The 20,547-nt window shown below is 45.3% G+C and overlaps 1 protein-coding gene across 5 annotated transcripts in view; it reads left to right on the forward strand.

Annotated features, from left to right (window-relative positions):
* The window catches only part of pard3ab (par-3 family cell polarity regulator alpha, b), a 161,468-nt gene extending 141,209 nt beyond the window's left edge, over nucleotides 1–20,259 (forward strand). For 4 of the 5 annotated variants that reach the window (XM_020045296.3, XM_029116649.2, XM_029116647.2 and 1 more), the window contains 3 exons: nucleotides 9,859–9,985; nucleotides 14,195–14,346; nucleotides 17,890–20,259. In XM_020045296.3, the coding sequence (XP_019900855.3) occupies nucleotides 9,859–9,985; nucleotides 14,195–14,346; nucleotides 17,890–18,286 (676 nt within the window). In that variant the 3' untranslated portion in view covers nucleotides 18,287–20,259. Of the gene's footprint in view, nucleotides 1–9,858; nucleotides 9,986–14,194; nucleotides 14,347–17,889 lie in introns of those variants that run through there. The other variant, XM_034289269.1, reaches the window with a different exon arrangement.
* Nucleotides 20,260–20,547: the final 288 nt, after the last annotated feature.

Raw genomic sequence — 20,547 nt, forward strand, 5'->3', positions numbered from 1 at the left:
CCCGTCACCCCCCAGTTTATGCTGTTCTCACCCCTCAGTGTTTCCCCTGGACTTACCCCGTCACCCCTCCCAACCCCCAATTCATCCCTCCCAGCCTGCTCTCTCTCCACTGGCCCAGACTGATCAGCACCGCTGCTCTTTCTCCCCTCTAACCCCCCCCACCCCACCTTTCCAAACTTACCTCTACTGACCGCCCCCCACCCCCACTTTCCCCCAGCCCTGTCAGGTTATTTGCAACCCTCAGGCCTCTTCTCCGTGTCCCTGTCTCAAGGGATTTGAACCTGCCAAAAGAGCTGACACGATTTTGGGAGATTTCCATCCGGGCTCTTTGATGTGCCGCTCTCGCCTCGTCTCATGGGTGTGTGGTGGGCTTTTTACTAGTCTGCACACGGTTCAGACACACACCTCCTGGCGCTCTGAACTTTGTAGACACATGACAGGTGTGCTCAGGGCTAGTTAGGAGAGAAACTTTTTTTAAGGGAGGTCGGAAAGGTGAGCCTGCGAAACGACTGCGAGGGGTTAGTGAATTTATCTTCCCTTCCAAGGTGGTTTGTGACCGGTGTTATGTTGGTTTACAGGTGACATCTAGACACTTATCAGTAACAGGTTGTCAATGATCAATGTAATTTTCTTATATACAGTCTTATAAAAATATAAAAACATCCCATCAGGTAAGTTTTAGTCAAACGCGTTTCTGTGAACGATACCAAACTTGTCTTGAAGCAAGTCGGACATGTTCGCTAGCGCCATCTTGCACCACGGCAACGCAGAACGAGCGTGTCCCACCTGAGGGCAGTCCCTCCGGGTCAGCACAATGAGAGAATAGAACAGCCGTGTGGACTTTTAAGACAGGAAGGAGACTGGCGAGGGGCGAACAAGGAGGAAACCGCACTGAAGGTTGGGTATTTTGATGGCCCCCTTTTGAAATATTTGTCTTGAAGAATTAGGGGCAGGAAGGTCTTTGTGCTGCATCCTGGGAAAACAGACACAGCCTGGTTCACTGCCCGGCACCTGGTGTGATTCCCCCCCCCCTCTGGATCCAGGCTGAGGGTGCCCAGGATATCCTTAAGCCGAGCCCCCCTCCTAGGTTGCAGCTCTCTGCTGTGTTTGGATATATAGGTAATGCGTCCCAAATGGCACCCTACTCCTTAAATAGTGCAATACTTTTGACCGGAGCCCTATTATTTGAGACTGTCAAGAGACATGCACCGTCCGTAGGAGTCGTCTTTGATATAATACACGTAGTCCTACAGTGATCCCAGAGCTTGAGAAATAACTGGATGAAACTCTCCCATAGTCTGTGATCTATGAATAAGATTAGTTGACTTCATGTGTTTACTATACTTCTTCGGATGAGTCTCAAAGTGTATTTTGTGTGTAGCCTTTGTGAGAGAGCCAGTTGCCTCGTTTCCCCTAGGAGTTTCCGAAGCAGACGTTTTGAATGAAGATTGTCTTTCTCCCTCAGAAATCACATTCTGTTAACGGTTTTCTTCTTTATTTCTTATATATGCCGTGCATATTGTGGGAATGTAGTTTCAGGCATATGTTGAACATTCTCATTGTTGGTGCCCTAAATGCTACCCTGTCCCTTTATATAGGGCCCCTGAGCTCTGGTGGAAAGTAGTGCACTATAAACAGAGTAGGGTGCCATTTGGGGTTGGGATTATGGTTTGTTTCCGTGCATTGCACTCCTTAAAAGGAGACCCCCTAGTCAGACTCTGTATCTTGAAATTGTTAGGAGAGTGAATGTGTCCAATAAACACGTAGAAACGTGCTCCAGTGTGAATTGAATACAGACTTGAATTTTTCTTGCTATAGATATCTAAAACAAAAGGCTGGGTTTTACAGCTTGGCTTTACTGGCACAATCAGATGTCCTATAACCCATTTAGTGCACTTCTTTTAAACAGAGGCAAGTCGTGAGTAGTACAATAGGTAAAGAATAGGATGCAGTTTGGGACGCATTCCGAATGTAACTGTTTCTGTGGCATATTGGGCACACATTACCATAGTAACCATACATCACCCAAATATGTTAGTTTTCCGTAGACTCCGTGCAGTCCCAGAACAAGTATGTCTAAATTTTTTTCCCCTCCATTTTCACCTCAGTGTGTAGTCCAAGGAAGGGTCCTCAACAACACCCTAATCTCTACATAGTGCGCCACTATTTACCAGAGTGCTATAGGTTTATTTATTAGGCATTACTACACCACTTGGGATCAGTCCTAAACAGAGCCGTTCTCTCGTGATGATAATGGCCTCTAATTTGATGATTTATCAGATTCTAGGCCAGGCTTCCTGTGACTCCACTGACATGAAAGCCTCTGAAATTGGAACTATTACTCGGAAAGGGCCATCAGTCACTTCCCGTTTTTTTTTTGTTGTTGACAGAAACTGAAAAACCACACACCGCCACTTGCAGTGCAGATGAACCAAACTAGAAATTGGACAGCTCCAATTCGATTTCCGCCCGCATGCTGAAGTTATCAGTGGGCATTAGAATTATACTATCAGTCAGAACCTTCACCCATTCCGCTCCAGAATTCCCATTAGAAGCATATTTACTCTCCGTCCTCACTCTGGTTATTTCTTTCAGGTTCGTTGGTCTTAGCCCAGCCGTATGGGACCCTTATCTGTTTCCAGTTGCTGCTTCGTAAAGGATTATCTCCTTCGTTGTGTAGTATTGATGAGTGAAATCCCCCTTTTCATTTAGGTGAATAATGTTTCCCTCATTCAGAGTATATTCAGTGAACCTGCAGATAAAGCCCAGATGATGACTGATGGGATGGTTCCCCTTGTCTTCAGACTGGGTCTGTCATTTCACTGTCGCGCTGAGCGGCTTGGAATGTCCACTCAGTGTCTACCTAGAATGGGCAGTTAGCATGTCTACCCGTACCTTTCCCTCAGAGTAACTGTCCTAAAGGTACCTGTATGGGCCCTTTATTTTAAGTAAGACCGGCATCTAGTGTTCTGAGTTATGTAGAATGAACATTGAATGTCGTTATGCGTCAACGGTCATGACCAGTCTGCATTGTGCCATGCTTGACACCTGTCCGTCCATCCCTGACAGAGAGAGAGGGGTTTAATCCCAAATACTCCTTTGGTCCTCACTGTGTAATTATCTGCAGCATCAGAGAGTAATCCTTGGTGTTATTACTAATAAAAATATTTGACTAAAAGCTTAATTAAAAGTCACAGTTTCAACTAAACACAATCTCAGAGATTAAATACCTGGAGATGTGACTGTTTTGCTAACTACAGTACGAGTATTGAATAAACATTTTCTGATGTAGTTTCTGATATGGCGTAGCTGATAAGGAAACTTGTGCAGGTCCCAACGAGATGTTGTCCCCAAGCTTAAACCAAAGCCAGCCCTAGCAGTTGCTACTTGAGTAATGCTATCAGATCAAGGGATGCGGGCCTTATTTTAATTTTTTTTTACATCCGTACACAGCGCGGCAGCTGGTAGCTAGCTAAAAGCACTCTCCACAGTGAAAAATGAATGGAGATGCTAAAGCTGATAATCTGGTTGTATTGATCGAGAGCTACTCGTGACATCCACTGAGAGACTCACTGACTGATACGCTTGCTCAGTATGCTGATCTCGGGTCTCCAGCTCCTTCCTGTCTGCTGCTGTGAACCAACTAAAATACATCCTTGGGAGGCAGATAGCTTCATGGTTGGATCAGTGGACAGATAGCTTCATGGTTGGATCATTGGGCCAGTAATCGTACGGTCGCAGGTCTGAATCCCCGGGCCGATAATCGTACGGTCGCAGGTCAGAATCCCCAGTCGGCTGGCTGAAAAATGTCAACATGTACCTCTTGAGCTCCGGATAAATCAGCTGAATGACGAAAATGTTAGCGGAATCCTCGTTCTCCCCTTGACTGCGGTTTAGGTTTGCTCTTACACCATTTTAGACAGGCCATTTGCATCTGTCTGTTTTTTCTTCGTGACGTCACTAAACACTGGGGCTTTTTAGGCTCTCATTATGTTTCCGTTAACTACCTAGGATTAAAGGTACTCTCGTGGTGATCTGGGATTAACAGTGTTAAAGTTGCATCGATTCTTCATTTGCCGTAGAGGCGGATCAATTCCAAAGTCAGTACACTGGCCATGCCTAGCAATTTAGCGGGACGTTGTGGAGGAACCCGGATCACAACGTGTTGGATCTAGTTAGTTTTCCGATGAAAGCGAATGGCTAGACTGCAAAAAAAAAAATCATTTATTATGCATCTATCTACCCGTTCAGTAGACCCAAGGCTAATGGATTCAGCTGCCGTCCATGACGGGCCAAATTAAACTCTCTGTGCACGCTCCAAGACGTTCTCAGACACTGCTCAAAACGCACACGCACCGCTCAAAGGGCAGAGCCTCTGGCTGACAGCCAACGTGCACTGCCAGCTCCGTCTCTCTGTGTGCACCGGATTAAATATGGGGAGAGTTTACTCACACTGTGCATTCCAAATGGAACTCTTTCCAATGCTGGCTCTGTTTAAAGGTAGTGCGCTAATGCTAGTAGTGCGCCATTTCGGACATCATTTGGAACGTTGCATGACTGGAGGCAGGCGCAACTGCTGACCAGCACCTCAAAATATCTAAAGGACGTTTCAGACCAACTACATGAATCAGGATGTCATAAATCGAAGCGATAGTTATTCCTTTGTTATAATTGTGCTAATTTAATCAGATGTGTTTAATCAGGACGTGACAGTATGTCGTCTTTCGGTGCTTCGTCGCCACCTCGTTAATTTCACGGTATAGTTTTAGTCGGTGTGAAATAACGAATGGCTGCTTTGCGTTTTGAAACAGAGGAAAACTAAACGATGTGAGCAAATATCTGAAACCCCTTAATGTCTAACAGTAACACTGCAGAGCAAAGCATTTCCTTTTCTCAAGGACTAATAGCTTAAAGTAGAAGGACTCCTACAGGACGCTAACAGTTGTAACCACCTCAACAGTAAACATCAAAATCTATGGACACAAAGATCTGATTTAAATTGGCTTTTACATTTTACAATGTGTCCATTATTTTCTGGGCCATCCATGACAGAAGACACTGCACTGACAACGTCTGAGACTGTAATACAATGTCTGCCTGATATTTACTCTAAATTGCCAAATGGGATGGTTAAGTTGGTTTATGATTTCAGGCTATGGCCCTAACTCTAGCAATAATGCGTTCAACATAGTATATGCTTGCTTTTAACTTCTGGTCAATATCATGCTTTTAATGGGGTTCTGGGTTACAACAAACAAATACATTACACAGCTTTTCCGCCATTTGTGACTAGGCACTCCTTTATGTAGGAAGGGAGAATTTCCAGCATGCCTTGACATAAGGGCTGTATTTCCAATCACTACCTGACAATACAGACAGACGGAATTTCATGCATACATATTCATGCCTTTTAATATCCCCTTTTTCAAAAAAGCAGACAATGGTGAAACATCTAGTCCTCCAAATTCCTTTATATAACTTTAGCCTTTGGGCACCAGGAAGGTTTTCCACATCTCTAGATGAATGCACAGAAAGCACGGACAACCAGGGAGGTGCGAAGCGGTTGTGAACACCGCATTAACACTGCTCAGCCCCCCGGTATCACCGCCCGTCAGAGAGCGATGACATAACGGCCCGCTGTCAAGGCTGGGATCGACTGGTGCGGCGCCGCCCATGATGGATGACGGTCGGATGACGGCGTGGCTACAAGGGGGTCGTAACAGAGGGATAAAGTGTGCATCCCGATTGACACCCCTTTCCCTTTTCTACTGCCCTACTTCAGTGTACTACTTAGGGACTAGGGGGATAATTGAGACACACTCAAAGGTAAGGGGGCTGGGCGGAACCTCTGCTGTATGCACACGCCACTGTCTGGGCCCGGGGTTAATGGGAGCGCACATCCATCACGTTGGTCAGTCAATAGACCAATCACAGCTGTCGGAAAGGGCATTTACTGTAATATATCTACCACCCCACGTTATGATTATGATCCCACCAATCACAAGCAACGCTCTGAATGAGTGCCAATTACCTCAATAAACATACCTGATCAAATGCAACTTTTTCAATTAACTGTCCTGTATTTAACCCCTCAACAAGGAACGATTCATAAGGATTTTAGGCAACCATATTTTTCGTATTGCAATTGTAGTAGAGATATTACTCCTTAGTAGTAGTAAGTACATCCATCTAGTAACAGATGAGACCTCTCTTCCTCCGGAAAAGCCTGAATTTGGGGGATTAATTTTACAACTACAAAGTCAGTCCATGCTAACACGACAGCATTGCTTGTTGTTGATTGGATGGTGGGACCGTCATGCTGAGAACCACCCTTTCCATCATATCTCAAAGACGCTCAAGTTAACTGAACTCAAAATCATGTTCCTGGAGTCATTCTAAGCCAATATGCACTTACTTACAATGGTGCAGGCCCATTTCAGAAACAGTTGTGTAATGAAGGGTAAATTGAATAGCTCTAAGGTTGTTTGGTATCAAGGGTGCATTACGAGATGCCGTTCAGCATATCGCTATCATATCCCACTGCTGTTTGTGGCCCATCGTTTAGTCGGCTCCCTCCTTCAACATCTCGTCTACGAGCTGTTTTCACCCACTGGTCTGCTGCTGACTCACGTGAGTGAAGAGCTCAGGAGGACAGCTGTTTCTGAGATACTGGAACTGGGTTGTCTGGCACCAACAATTATACTACCATTAAAGTACAGTATGTTAGATCAGTCGTTACGCTGATTATTCCAGTAATCGGATGCCCATCTGTCTGGTTAACCTAGCAAGCCTAGCCAAGTGATTTTAGTGAACGAGGCATGTACCTAAGGATTTTTTTTTTTTTTAAATGCAGCAACTGAATGTGTCATCACCACCAATTCAAAGCTATCTCTTCAAGGTCCTTAACCTGAAGTGGTACTCTGACATGTCATTGAGAGAGAGCCAAACGCACTGACTGGGTGTGACTGAGTAGTCTGCCAAAGGAGATGCGTGTTCTCTCTGCTTAAACAGGAATGTCGCTGTAGCCGTTTCACCCCCTTAACCAAAATCCCACTCTTTGCACAATGGTCTTCATCAACAACCACATCCCTCCCAATAATCCCAAGAAAAGGGTTGTGGTTTCATTTAAACACGCAATCGAAATAGACGGGAAAACATTGATGCAAAGCATGTAGGGAGATGTTGGGTTAACGGCTGGTCTTTAGGTTGTCATAACAGCTGCTGACTTTAACAGCCTGGGATCGGACAGGGATGATCTGTTCATGCTGAAATGGATTCATAAAGCCTCAGGCCCTCCCAGTGTTACTGGTTCTGTTCCCTGGAGTCCAGTAAGAGCTGTGGTCCCCACATATATGCCAGTAGGATGTGAGATGCTCAAGGCTGGAAACGAAGAATCTCTGAAAGAGGCCATTCAGATGTAAAGCGGGGGATTAGGAGTCTTTAGGTCAGCTGCTACCGTCACTTGCTGTACATTCACATTCTTGTTCAGGGTTTCCTTTATGCACGACCTTTGATGTGGGCCCTCTTTGGGTGGGAGAATCAAAAGGAACTGGGCTGTGATACTGGCCTGGTTTCCAGATGTGTCGTCTAAACCAATGTTCTGTGCTCTTTTTCCTGTTTGACCGTTGGAATTGGCAAGACGGTCCGAGTTGAAGTTGGGTCGATGCTTCGAGGTCGTTTCCTCTTTACCGCTCCATCCCAAGCTTCAGGTTTTAGATTTACGGCAGTGAACATCTGCCGTTGATTTGGAGAGGAAACCACGAAAGTCCTGGAACCTTTTTACGTTTACCATCGCATCTGTGGGGCAGATCCACTCTGTCCACCAGGTCAAGTGGGCCACATCGTATCATACCATGAAATAAATGGCCTTCTTGGCTGCTCAGTCAGCAGCCGACAAGGCCAAGTGTGTTGTTATTGAGCCCTAGAGAAAGGGGTGTTCTGTAAACACTGACCTTTCGGCCTGAGACACTGCTGAAGATATTGAGTGAGCTTGTCCGCAGGATGGAACTCGGGTGATGTTAAATCTCCATTCATCTCCCTTGACTCTTGGGGATCTCCTGCTGTACTGTCCTTTCTGATTGATTCAGCCTTTTGTCAGACAAGAAAAGCCCCGATCCCCTACAGTTAGTCCCTTTTTGAAACTTTTTTTTTTTAAATCAGGTCTGGTGCGCTCAAAACAAATCTGTTTCAGTTTCATATGTTGAATCATTACCTAGGGTTCAAAGGTGTAAAAGCACTTGGAAAATCCTACTTTCTGTAATTTTGTATTCACTCTTACTTAGCCATAAAGACAAATTTAACTAAATGTTTGACATCAACATTAGCGTGTCCCAGTATGATGAGAAATTACTGCCTCCTAAAACTGTCAGTCTAGATAATAACTGCTAAAAAAGACCGTTGCATCCAAAATGAAACCCTATTTCCTATGTAGTGCACTACATTTGCCCTAAGCCTTGATCAAAAGTGATGCGCTATATAGGAACTCGGGTGTCATTTGGAAACAGCCATCTGGTGCTCTGTTGGGAGCCATCTGTTCACAGGTTTCGATGACATGCCAACATCTAATGAAGGGTTTCCGTTGCTGTGACCACGGATGGGGGTGTAACCTATAGGCAAGGTCACACACATTGGCTCTGGGGTCATATGTGGGTTCAAAGGGCATATGGCTGCTTTTCATATCACAGGGATTAGGCTGATCACACTCGACAGTCTCCATCCCTTAAACAGGGGCTGTTTCTATGGCAATGGATCCAATGTTTGTCTGTAAAAATGTGGGTCTTAATCCAAGGCATCGTTGATAAATACGTGGATATTGTGTTAGGCTTTTTCACGGGTCCTCTTTACTGTGCTGTGTAGACTTTTAAGAGCTCGCACTTTTGAATATGTCATTAAATAGTGTCCAAAAAAGTTCTGGCTTAGTTTTGATAGTTGAAGTCCACTCGATGTCTGTCCCGTCGATGAGCTGTAGTTACCTGTCCTGACAGTGCTAGAGTCTACCGGAGATAATGTCAGGTTTTAATTAGCCCCACTGTATGTGTGCACAGATGACCTCCACTACTGTCCTCTTGCATACATACAGATAGCCTTCCTCTCACCAAGCCATCTCTCTTATCTCTTTCTCCCTCCCTCATCCCCCCCCCCCCCCCCCCCCCGCCCCCTCGTCTGTTTCTTGGCCTTCATGAGCCGGCTACAGCGCAATGTGATTTTTTTTTTCATCTTCATTAAAGCTTCTGGGAAAACGGATTGAATAATGGGACGCCTTGCGCCCGCCCCCCTCCTCCTCTCTGGCCAATGTCTGTTGAATGAGTAGGGTAGGCCGGCGGGCCATGTGGCGCAGGTTTAAAGGGCCGCTGCGGTTTGTTATGAGGAGGCCTGTAGACGACGGCGGGGGACGTTGGTGACTGATGTATGGCCCGAGGACGTAGCTAGACCCGCCACCGTTCACTACCCTGCTTTGTTGTTCGCAGCGTCCCCCAATGCGCCCCGTTTCCCTGAATCGTTCAGTGCTCTCGGTCCAAAACAGGCCGCTACGTAGGGGACAGGGTGCCATTTGGGAGGCAAACCGTGAATATGAATAATACATTAGCATACATTAGTTTGATTTATGTTGTCTGAGCGCTCTACAGGGTTTAGAAGTCCCTTCACTTACCATCCACATGTATATATTTATTTTATTTACCCGTTTCTGGAACATTTCCCAGCTATGCTTTTGGAAACGGGTCGTTTGGTCGTCCTTCCAATGGCCGTCTGGTCTGTAGTAGGTCACTGTGCTGAGGATAGGCTGTGGTTTAGGACTCGCCCGCTCCAAATAGCCCCCCCTGCTATGCTCACCTCTACTCTTCTGCCCCCCCCTCGCAGCAACAGACTAGCGCCTAGCAACCACGACCGGATACTGCGGCTGAGGCACGAGTTCCAGCAGGCCCGGCAGGACGACGATGACGACCCCGACGACCGGAGGCGCACCTACAGCTTTGAGCAGCCCTGGGTGAGTGTGTGAGACGCGGGGGGCCGAGGACCAGGCCAGAGACTGCCTCTCCATGGATCCACCGCCTCACTAACCACCAGCGACCTCCACTCCCAACCCGGGAGGGCCGCTAAGCCCTGATTGGATGGATGTTTGGCTGGTCGGTTCACTGGCTGGAGACAGCCACTGGGACCATGCCTGGCCTGAGCATGGACTATCCAGCATGCTAGTGACTGAACCACCTGAGCCTGTGGAGGTTCTTCTCATAAACTCCCATAGGAACCTCCCACCTAACCTAAACTGTAATAACTCTAACAACGGCTGGATCCGAAATTGCACCCCATTCTCGACGCGGGGCACTACTTTTGACCAGAGTCCAGAGGGTAAAAGTAGGGCTGTGCGTAGGGAATAGGTGGCCATTTGGGATGCCAGCAAAAACCTCCACCTGCATGTATCCCGGAAGTGACCCTCCTGCACCCTCACCTGACCCCTAACCCCGCTCGTCACCACTACCACCATTGTACCCCGACACCCCCTTACCCCCCCATACCATTTGCCATCCATGCCATCTGTCTGTCATTCAAAATGCAAGGACCCGCCCACCTTCTCACGGACCAATGGAATCCTGCGTGTGCCTGCTTGTGGGTGGTTTTTTGTTTCCTTGTTGGGAAGCAGCTCATGTCTGTGTGTTCACATCGGTTTGAACTGTGCCTTTTTTTAGAGAAAGGGTTTGGGGGGTGTCTGTATTTTAGATTCTACTCCCTTTTGATGGAATAACAACTGAACCGCTGTAGAAGCAGTGAGAAGTCAACACCATTTTAAATCAAACAAAATGTGAAATGCCTTCATAGTTTATGAAAATGAGACCTCGCCATGACATCTTAAGGTTTCTGTTTCCTGAATAGACTGCCCCATGTCCCATCCTTCCACTTTCCACCAGCAGTATGCCTTAAGTATACTGTACATGTTACATTCTCAGTCAATTATGAATTACCAGCAAAATGATTTGCTAAATGTTTGAAAGACAATATTATGTTGTATGATATCTTTGTACCATAGGCTCTGTATTTATTGAAATGTGTTATTGTTCATTCCATACATCACTGGTAATGCAGACATTTGTATAATTTCAACTTTTGTCTAGTAGGCCTGTTGGGTGTGATGTGGTGTTTAGTGCTGGTGTAGACAAACTTCCACTTTTAATAGTTTATAATCTTCACATGTCGTTTAGATTGCTTATTAGGATTGCTTTTTAATGGGTTTTGCGATCATTGTCTACTAAGGGCTCACAAACCGTCTCCACTGACTTCCAAGGCTGTATGTATGAACTGTCTCAGACTGGGAATGCTGATCTAGGACCTGCTGCATTGTGTCCATGTGATCGTATTCATTATGATGTTTAAAGTAGAAATTGATTCTAGTTCAGCCCTTTTATTCTGAAACAGGCTTATTTCATAAGTATGATGAATAAAATGAAACACTTGGTCTTATTTTGAGTCCTGTTTAACATTAGTAGCCTCGATTGACAGAGCAATATGTTTTGGGCAAAAAGCTTTTGAGCTACACTCCCAAATGGAAACCTGTCCCGAAAATAGTGCCCTACTTTTGACCAATGGCCTTTATGGATTGGTATTTGGGACTCGGACAACGTAATTAATAACCTGTAAAATACTGTCATGTTGTTTATTTTCATTACAGAAAAAGTCACCCTGTTTCCATGACAGCAATATTGAAGGGATAGAGTCAGACGTTATTACTATCACGATTTATTTCCAAATAACAGAAAACCACTCTCTCACAGGACTGCACGGTAATTTGCAGTCATTTTGTTTTATTAGACTTTTTCCCTGACATAGTTATTGTCATAGTATGCAAAACAGGAACTTATGTTTCTGGAACTCAGTTATGCTCCCTGGGCACATACATTTGGCTGTGTCCTAAATGCCACAATTTTAGCTTTGTAGTGCACTACTTTGGAACACTGCTCATATGGAGAATGTAGATAAAGAGCAGATGAGAGGTTGTTCTGGATGCACAACAGCTGTATTGGTGTAATCATTAGATTGAATTGATCAAACGTATTTATGCCCCATGCATCAGAATATTAACCCGGTCAGTCCAGCACTGCCCACTCCATTCAGTCGGAGAAGACCGACTCGATAAAAATATTTCAATTAACCTCATTGTGCATTATGTAGTACCTGATTGAGAAATAAAATGATGCACTCAATGCGGCCACTAACTCGCCCATTACGTAACCCTTTCATTAATGCTTATGTCTGTTCTAGTAATTTTATTTCTATGGTTAAGGGATGAAGACTGAGTTCTACATTCACATAGGCTGCATTGACCCAGAAGCCCAATTCTGAATCTCAATGTTTTGTTTAACTACTTGGTCTTTCAACCATTCAGATCAGTTATGGAAAAAATCCAACAGGATCAGAATCAGGCTGCCTGTGTAAATTGAGCCGATGAATAAGGTTTGGTGGATTCCACTCTGAGGGCCCACTGGGCAAACAGTGATTGGAGTGTATTGGGGTTCCAGCCATGTGGAAGCACTGACCCTGTCACTGTTCCTGCTCTTACCAGGCTTTGATATTCCAGGTCCGGCAAGCCCTGTGTATTATCTCCCATGCTGCCTGCGGTGGACTGCTGACACATTTCTCACAGGTCCGGCCTGTCTAGAATTTCTCTGTGTGACACAAATCCATTTCCATAATGATACCCTTCTACATTGTTTAGTTAGGTGGTCCTGGTTAGCTGAGGTGCATTTAAACCCCTCTGCTCTCCCTGATTGGTACCCCTCTAGTACGTTTCCATAACTCAGTGCTATGTGAACTTGTTCAGCACTGATTTTTACTTTCTGCTGTGAAACTGTGTGTGTGTGTCTTTGTGAACATGACCGTGTATTCCTAATTCCATCACAGTGACTGATACCGGCTCTGCGTAGCTGCTGTGTTCAGAAACCTTTATTGCAGCCATTTACCACGCTGAGAGCGTGGATCCACTGGGGCTGCCTCCGCCGGCGGCGATATATTGCCACACTACTTTATTGTAGCACCGCTTTCATTGAACACCTCCATTAGCTTTTTGTGTTCTGGGTGGTGTTTTCTCAACCTATGTTTCTTCGTGCTGGGAAGGAATAATTTCGAGACGCTGAAAGGGATCATTCCCCATTACCCGCCCGTATTCCAAACCGTAATGTCCATGTGGATATTTAGAATAAAGACAATGGAGTTCCTGCTTGGAAATGTCTGTATATCATAGCTAACACGAAAACATGGATGAAGGTGAGCTGCCTTTACATGCCCTCGGTCTGTTCAGTCACCATGGCAACAGAGAAAGAAGAGAGCGAGAGAGGGCGACCACACGGTGACAGCCCAGGTTCTGCCAATCAATCCCGGGTGATTGCACGGATTCATTAGCTTTAATGGGCACGTCGCCTTGGTTCCTCTCAGCAGTGACGCGAAGCTCCGCTTTATGGCCCATCCCAACAATATAGCGCGCCACTCTTTATGAATACTTGGCATAGCCCATAAACGTAATTAGATTGTCTTTGTTATGACGGTCATTACACCCACCTTATAGCTAATGAACAATTGGGATGAAGAACCAAGGGCCAAATGGCACACTTCTCTGGGGAGTGAGCCGCCTCTGTTGAGTGAGATCTGTCAATGGTAGTGCGCTACATAGCCAACTGGATGCCGTTTGGAAGGGATCCAAAGTCGGGAAAGGCTGGAGATAAGTGATTGACGTTGTGTGCCCGTTTGTTGACGAGGGTTATTGACCTATGATAAGGCCCGTGACTGGCGGGCCGGTAACACCAACATTCTGTAACGGTAACACCAACTAACATCCAGCGCATCTCATCCCATCACCAATGTCCCCGTGTGCATCTCAGTCATGGTCCTCTGTCACGCCTAACAGCCGTCTGTCTGCCTGACCTTTCTGTTTCAATTGTCCTCTACAAATGACAGGAACAGGTATGCTAATGTCAACAGGTGTCTCTTGGTACGTGTGGAGCTGAGCCGTAGGCTCCGTCCAGGGAGTTCTCCCAACGGTTGAAAGGAAACCAGCATTTCACTGTGCCTTTTGAGCTTTCGATTCACCCATTGGTACCTTGTGACAAATGTGGTTAAAACGCTAACGTCCGAACTCTCTAACTATATGGCTCTGGTGTACTTGGTGTGCGTGAAATAACCAGGATTTCGGCCCCCTTCTCCCTCTCAGCCGAACAACAACAACGCCGGCTCAGCGTACCAGACGGAGAGACAACCCACAGGCCGTCACTCTGTTTCTGTGGAGGTGCAGGCGCAAAGGCTGAGACGAGAGGAGAGAGATGCCTTCCAACAGGCCCAGAGACAGTACAGCTCCCTGCCACGGTGCGTAACACCTGAGCCTTACAATGTCTTCTCCCAGGACAAGATTATCTGTACCCTGGTATTATGCATGTGTTACCAACTATAATTGTTTTTAACATTTCCCATATTCAGTCATTTGACATTAATTAATAGCCCAGTGTATATAGACTATTGAAGTCTTTTAATAGCCCAGTGTATATAGACTATTGAAGTCTTTTAATCGCCCAGTGTATATAGACTATTGAAGTCTTTTAATCGCCCAGTGTATATAGACTATTGAAGTCTTTTAATCGCCCAGTGTATATAGACTATTGAAGTCTTTTAATCGCCCAGTGTATATAGACTATTGAAGTCTTTTAATCGCCCAGTGTATATAGACTATTGAAGTCTTTTAATCGCCCAGTGTATATAGACTATTGAAGTCTTTTAATCGCCCAGTGTATATAGACTATTGAAGTCTTTTAATAGCCCAGTGTATATAGACTATTGAAGTCTTTTAATCGCCCAGTGTATATTGACTATTGAAGTCTTTTAATAGCCCAGTGTATATAGACTATTGCAGTCTTTTAATACCCGTGCCACGGTAATTACATTATTTTGTTCTGGAGAACATAATGTTTTGTTAGTTGACAAGTTATATGATTCGATTAATGTTAAAAGTGATACTTAAGACCTTAGGTTTATTGGGTATTCAGCCTTTTTCCCCCCATCAGTATTTTCCAAAAAGTGCTTATTATACAGGTAAACTGCATACATGCTGACAGAGCAAAAATAATATGTTGAAGCACATTGACTTTGAAAGCCTCCATAGAAAGGATGGAAACCTAGAGATGGCCACCTATCAAAGAAAACACTGTGTAGCCAATATACCCCCACTAAGGACTGTTCTGTGACACTGCGCATCACAGAGTGCCTAGACACAGCACATACATAGCTGTGGTATAATAGCTATATACCACAAGCCCTCAAAAAGTCTTATTGCTATTATAAACTGGTTATGAACATGACTATAACAGTACAATATGTTGGTATTCCAGAAGTATGCAGAGACGTTCCATGGCTTTCAGCCAGTCAGCATAAAGCATTCAAACCACCTGGTTTCTAATCATGTTCAGATAGCTGTGGTTTACTGTCCACCATGTGGAATTATTTAAAGGCCTGATAGGAGTCAAAGACTGTATTTTCTTGAACCACTACAAAGCACAAACTATGATAGGGGATTTGTAGCACCTTGAAGAAACTGGTGGACTGCAACCAAATTATGGTGACACTATAACAACAAGTATTTACATCGAGGACCAAATTCTTATGTAACCTGACTCATGGAGCAGGTCCCACATAGCTCAATTGGTAGAGTATGTCGCTCGCAATGCCAGAGGTGAGTGATTGATTCCCATGGAGGCCAGTGTGGAAAAAATGTAAAGGCCCCACCCCCCCGCGATCTACCAACTTAAACCTCCAATAGAATACAGCTGTGCTCATTCAGCAATGACTTATCGCCAAGATGTAATCTCCTAGTCTCCGAGTTAGTACTTCCTTAATTCAGCATAATCCTCAGTTGTTGATGTAGATTTCCCCTAGATAAATATTTGCCGAAGCAGCTCATTTAGTAGCAGAGATTTATTGTACAAATGACTCGAATTCCTTGTCCAAGAAACATCCTGTAGCTTTGTGGTCTTAATTTCTTTGTAAAGGTATGTCCTGTTTGGATGAACATGCTTGTAGTTTCTCATTGTATACTTTTCAAATTCCATCTTATGGCCAGACAACATACATGGAGTAATATAGGGGCTGGTAGAAACTTGTATTAACTTGGGCAATTTTGATGGATTTCCTATGGCTCAGCATAGATACTCAGGCACATACGTAAACACACTTAAAAACCGTAAACATACTCTGTCTCACTTTGGCTTGTACTCAAACACAACCACTGCCGTCTGTTCATTGGATTATTCATGGTCTGTGTGTGTGCAAATTGGTGCGTTAACAAACAGCTATCGTTTCATATAAAAGTTAGTTTTCATCTTGGTGAAGCTTTGCCATGGTGAAAATAAACGTCTGCCAGCTCAACAGAGGCTGTCACTGAGAGCCAGTATTCATCATTGACAAAGCATTGATCTCACAGCCAAAGTCATGCCATTTTGCCACAGGAGCAAAGGGAACGCCTCTGCCTGGAACAGCTGTAGTAGCTTTGGTCTCCGTAGAGGCGTGTGTTCTAAACAGCACACTATTTCCTCAGGGTCCTGGTGGAAATAAGTGTGCTATGTACGGAATAGGGCGTCATTGAAGACCAAGGTTAACAGAAAGTGTCTCGGCCCAGACCAAATCCTTTTATTCGACCAGGCACTTTTTTCTCTCTATTTACATTATATTGTATGTTCAGTATTAAGAATTTTTTTTGAAGAATTCTGTGGAGATAAGTTGGTCGCTTACATTTACAGAGAAGCTTCTCAACTGCGTCTTATGTCAACGTGAAATAATGAAAAAGCGCAACATGGAGAACGTCAAACCGCAATCTTTTTAAATTGGAATCGTTCAACCATGGGTTGAAAATAAACAGTTGGGTTTGGGGTGTATACTTATCTTCAGAAGAACTCTATCTTTTTTTCACCGAATTTCACCAGGTCTGGTATCATGCTTTTGTCGTTATCATTTGTTTTCCTCCAATATGAATGCATAAATAATATAGTTTCTTTACTGCTGTTGATAAACTGGTTAGTAATACATGGATGGGAGTCTGAGCCATGCCTGTTGCTGAGGTAAACCTTATTTTTCTCCAGGTTGGATAGAGAGCCAGATGGGTACGGTTTAGATGTTCCAGAATCTTCTAGTTGTCCTTTAGCTAGGACAAGCTAACTCCAGCTGGATTTGTATGTGTGGTCGGTAGATGTTGGCTTTAGAATTTTTCCTGCCACTGGGAGAACCAGAGCTCTAGGCTGAACACAATGAGATCTCAAAGTGCCATGTCAAGCGTGAGTAGGGGTGATGTCACATGCAGTCGGCAGGACCGATTGACTCTGTGTTGTACGGAATGAGGAGGCTGACAACTCAGCCTTTTAGATACCATGTCAGGTGTCAGACGTCTTGTGGGAAATCGCCTGAAAGACACGGTGGGCGGAGTTGACTCTCATTCGCAACCGGCTGTGATTGCTCCCTGTCAAACCCACTGGGCCTGTCTCTCCTTCACTAGAAGGCTGAATGGACTTGAGAGGCCGTACGTTGCCACTTGTCTAGGTAAAGCTTGTTGTGTGTTAAATTACCTTTTTGTCATGGGGTGGTTTTGGGCTTTGTCTTACTCTGAAATATCCCGGTGGAATCCTTTCGCTTCAGATTTACTGTTTAAAACGCTGATAATCTATTCACTCGTGTTTCACCAGTAGAACCTAAATGGCAGTGCTATTCATTCCCATAGGTAGAGTATACATGGGGGACAGTCCACTGTGGTGTCATTGTGGTGACTGTGGAACTACGATGACGCCATCATGGACCATGCGGTAAATCATTGTATTCTTTGCCCTCACCTTTCCACTTGTCTCTCGATGTCTCCCCGCCATCCCTCCACAGGCAACCTCGGAAAAATCCTAGCTCCGTCTCCCAGGACTCCTGGGACAAGGTCTACCAGCCGGGCGAGGGCTTCCAGACGGCCAAGGAGAACCCACGTTACTCCAGCTACCAGGGCTCCAGGAGCGGCTACCCGGGGATGAGCGGCGTGAACGCCCGTGTCCTCCTCGAGGCCCAGGAGCTGCTGAGGCAGGAGCAGAGGCGCAGGGAGCAGGAGGCCAAAGGGAAGCAACAACGTCTAGCAGCCCCGCAGGAGCGCCTGGGGAAAAACGGTTACGCGCCTCGCAAAGACCCTGTATCGCCCAAGGGCCCCTACCGACAGGACGTGCCCCCGTCACCCTCCCAGCTGGCAAGGCTAAACAGGCTACAGGGGCCCGAGAAAGGGAGGCCCTTCTCCTGAGGGGAATAGGGGGTTAAAAGGGGACAGAATTAGCCAACGCACGTCATTTTTTTGTTGTTGTTGAAGATTTAATAAAAACTGGAGGAGTTGACAAGCGAAGATTGCCCTAAGACGATTAAGTGAATGCACAGCGGGTGTTTGTAATAGCGGCTCGCCCTTGACTTGACCTCTTAGTTCTGTGTTCAGTCTCAGCCGGCCAGACCCCCGGACACTGTTTGCTGTTTAATGAGACTTTCAGTGCCTTTCTGAATTTGCGGTCAGGACGCTTTCCTGGGTAATAGGGTTGTGGTGTGATTCCCAGACATCTGTCACCCGCACGCTCCGACAATCAAACAGACAGGCAAACGGATGGCGTTTTTAAAGCACGACGGAGTGCGTGCTTGTGTGCGCACGTGTGCGCGTTTGTGTGTCTGCGTGCGTGCGTCCGTGTAAGTTTCAACCACCATCAGCTTTTCATAGTGTTTTATTTATGTTTTCATTGTTGTTTTTTCTCCACAGAGGGAAACCTCCTTTTCAAAAATAGTCAGAAAAGAGAGGGAGTGTGTGAAAAGGAGGGGCGAGGGAGGGTGGCACAGCACTGTTTTTTAATGAAGGACCCTCATGAATAATTAATGTGTATGTGTGTCGTCTCCGCAGAGAGAGAGAGGAGGAGGGGTGTCTGATCCACTGCCTGGGCCCTCTGCTCTGGCCCGGCTAACCTGGCCTGTCTAAGACCCCCCTCCTCTCTTCCTCCCAACAACAACCCCCCAACACCCCCTCACATCAACCCTGCACTGAATTTTTCATGACGAGCCACCTGCTGCCTGCCACAGCCAAAGAACGAATGCGGGCCCACGAGAGGCTGCGTCGTTGTGGAGAACCCCGTTGCGGTTTTGCGGAAACAATGAGAGACAATCTGATAAATGCCTAAATGTAGGTGTAGTTCAACTTCCCTTGTCTGGAAAAAGGAGGTTTAAGGTAACTGCATTAAGTGGCCTCACAAAAGTGTGTTAATGAGTTGCTTACGTGTAGATAATGAACCTTTAATGTGACAACGCTTCAATGTCTATGAAATGTACAGAACGGCCGGGATCAATGCGAACTGACTAAGTGGCGCACAAAGGGAAGGCAGAAAAGAGAAGGTTAATGGTTGCCATGTGTAAGTTGTGTGTTGACCTGTGGTCTGACGCGACGGCATTGGCTGGCACCCAGCTGCTTTGGAGGTGTGCTTCAGTGTCTTCACTCTACACCAAGAACAGCCATTTGAAAGACATCAGCTTTTCCTGAGATTAGTTCAATGACATGGTATGCATCCTAAAGCACACTGTTCCCTTAAACCCATGTGCTGGGTACAGAATAGGGTACAATTTGGGACATGGCACGACAGAAAGAACGAGCAGCTTTTTGACCTGGAAATGAGTGTTTTCTGTACGTTGCGTTGTTCAGCGCTTCGCCCCCGTGAGCCTGTTTCCGGGTCCATTCGTGCTGTGTCACTAACGCCAATAGAGAGGTAACCAATGGAGGTTAACAAGATAGCATAAACAGCCACCGGGCTAGTCTTTCAGTAAGTTCAGAGGTCAATAATAAGTGCCTGTACAGTGTCTTTTTCTAGCTAAATGACCTAACACCATGTCTTTTATTATACCTTTTTAATCTATAAAATAATAGCCAAGATTGCTTTGGGCTACTTTTTATTTCCTGAAAGCATTTGTTTGATGTTGTCTTTGCAGGTTTTTTTTTTCTTGTTGCTGTTTACAGTGAGTTACTTTTAGGCTGTGACAGGTGAGCAGTGCATTTGTGTCCTGTTTGTTTAACATTGCCTTCACAATGCCCTATGTATCATGATGTTTAAAGTCTAAAGCTATTTTAAGTAAAGTGGATTTTTTTTTCTTCAGACTTGTACACGGTATATTAAGAAATGTATACAGACCCTTTTCCTGTACATATCCAATTTAGAATAAAAGGAAGGCTGTTTCATCCTGTTTACAACTACATACTTTGGGTCTATGTTATATTTGTTATTTTTTTCCTTTGAAAAATGAACGGGTGCTGATATCAGGTTCCGGAACCCTCATTAGTAGCAACGAGTCTGGTTTGATCCACCTCTTGTGTCTTCAATATGCTTTCGCTGTCAATAGGCTATTGTTCTAGCTTCAAATCATGAATGTTGCTACAGCTCAGAACGTGTGTGTGTGTGTGTGTGTGTGTGTGTGTGTGTGTGTGTGTGTGTGTGTGTAAACGCCTTAAGGCTTGCATATAGGCAAATGCATTGTCAGTATGCT

This window comes from Esox lucius, chromosome 3, assembly GCF_011004845.1.
Source record: "Esox lucius isolate fEsoLuc1 chromosome 3, fEsoLuc1.pri, whole genome shotgun sequence".
Taxonomy (NCBI): Eukaryota; Metazoa; Chordata; class Actinopteri; order Esociformes; family Esocidae; genus Esox; species Esox lucius.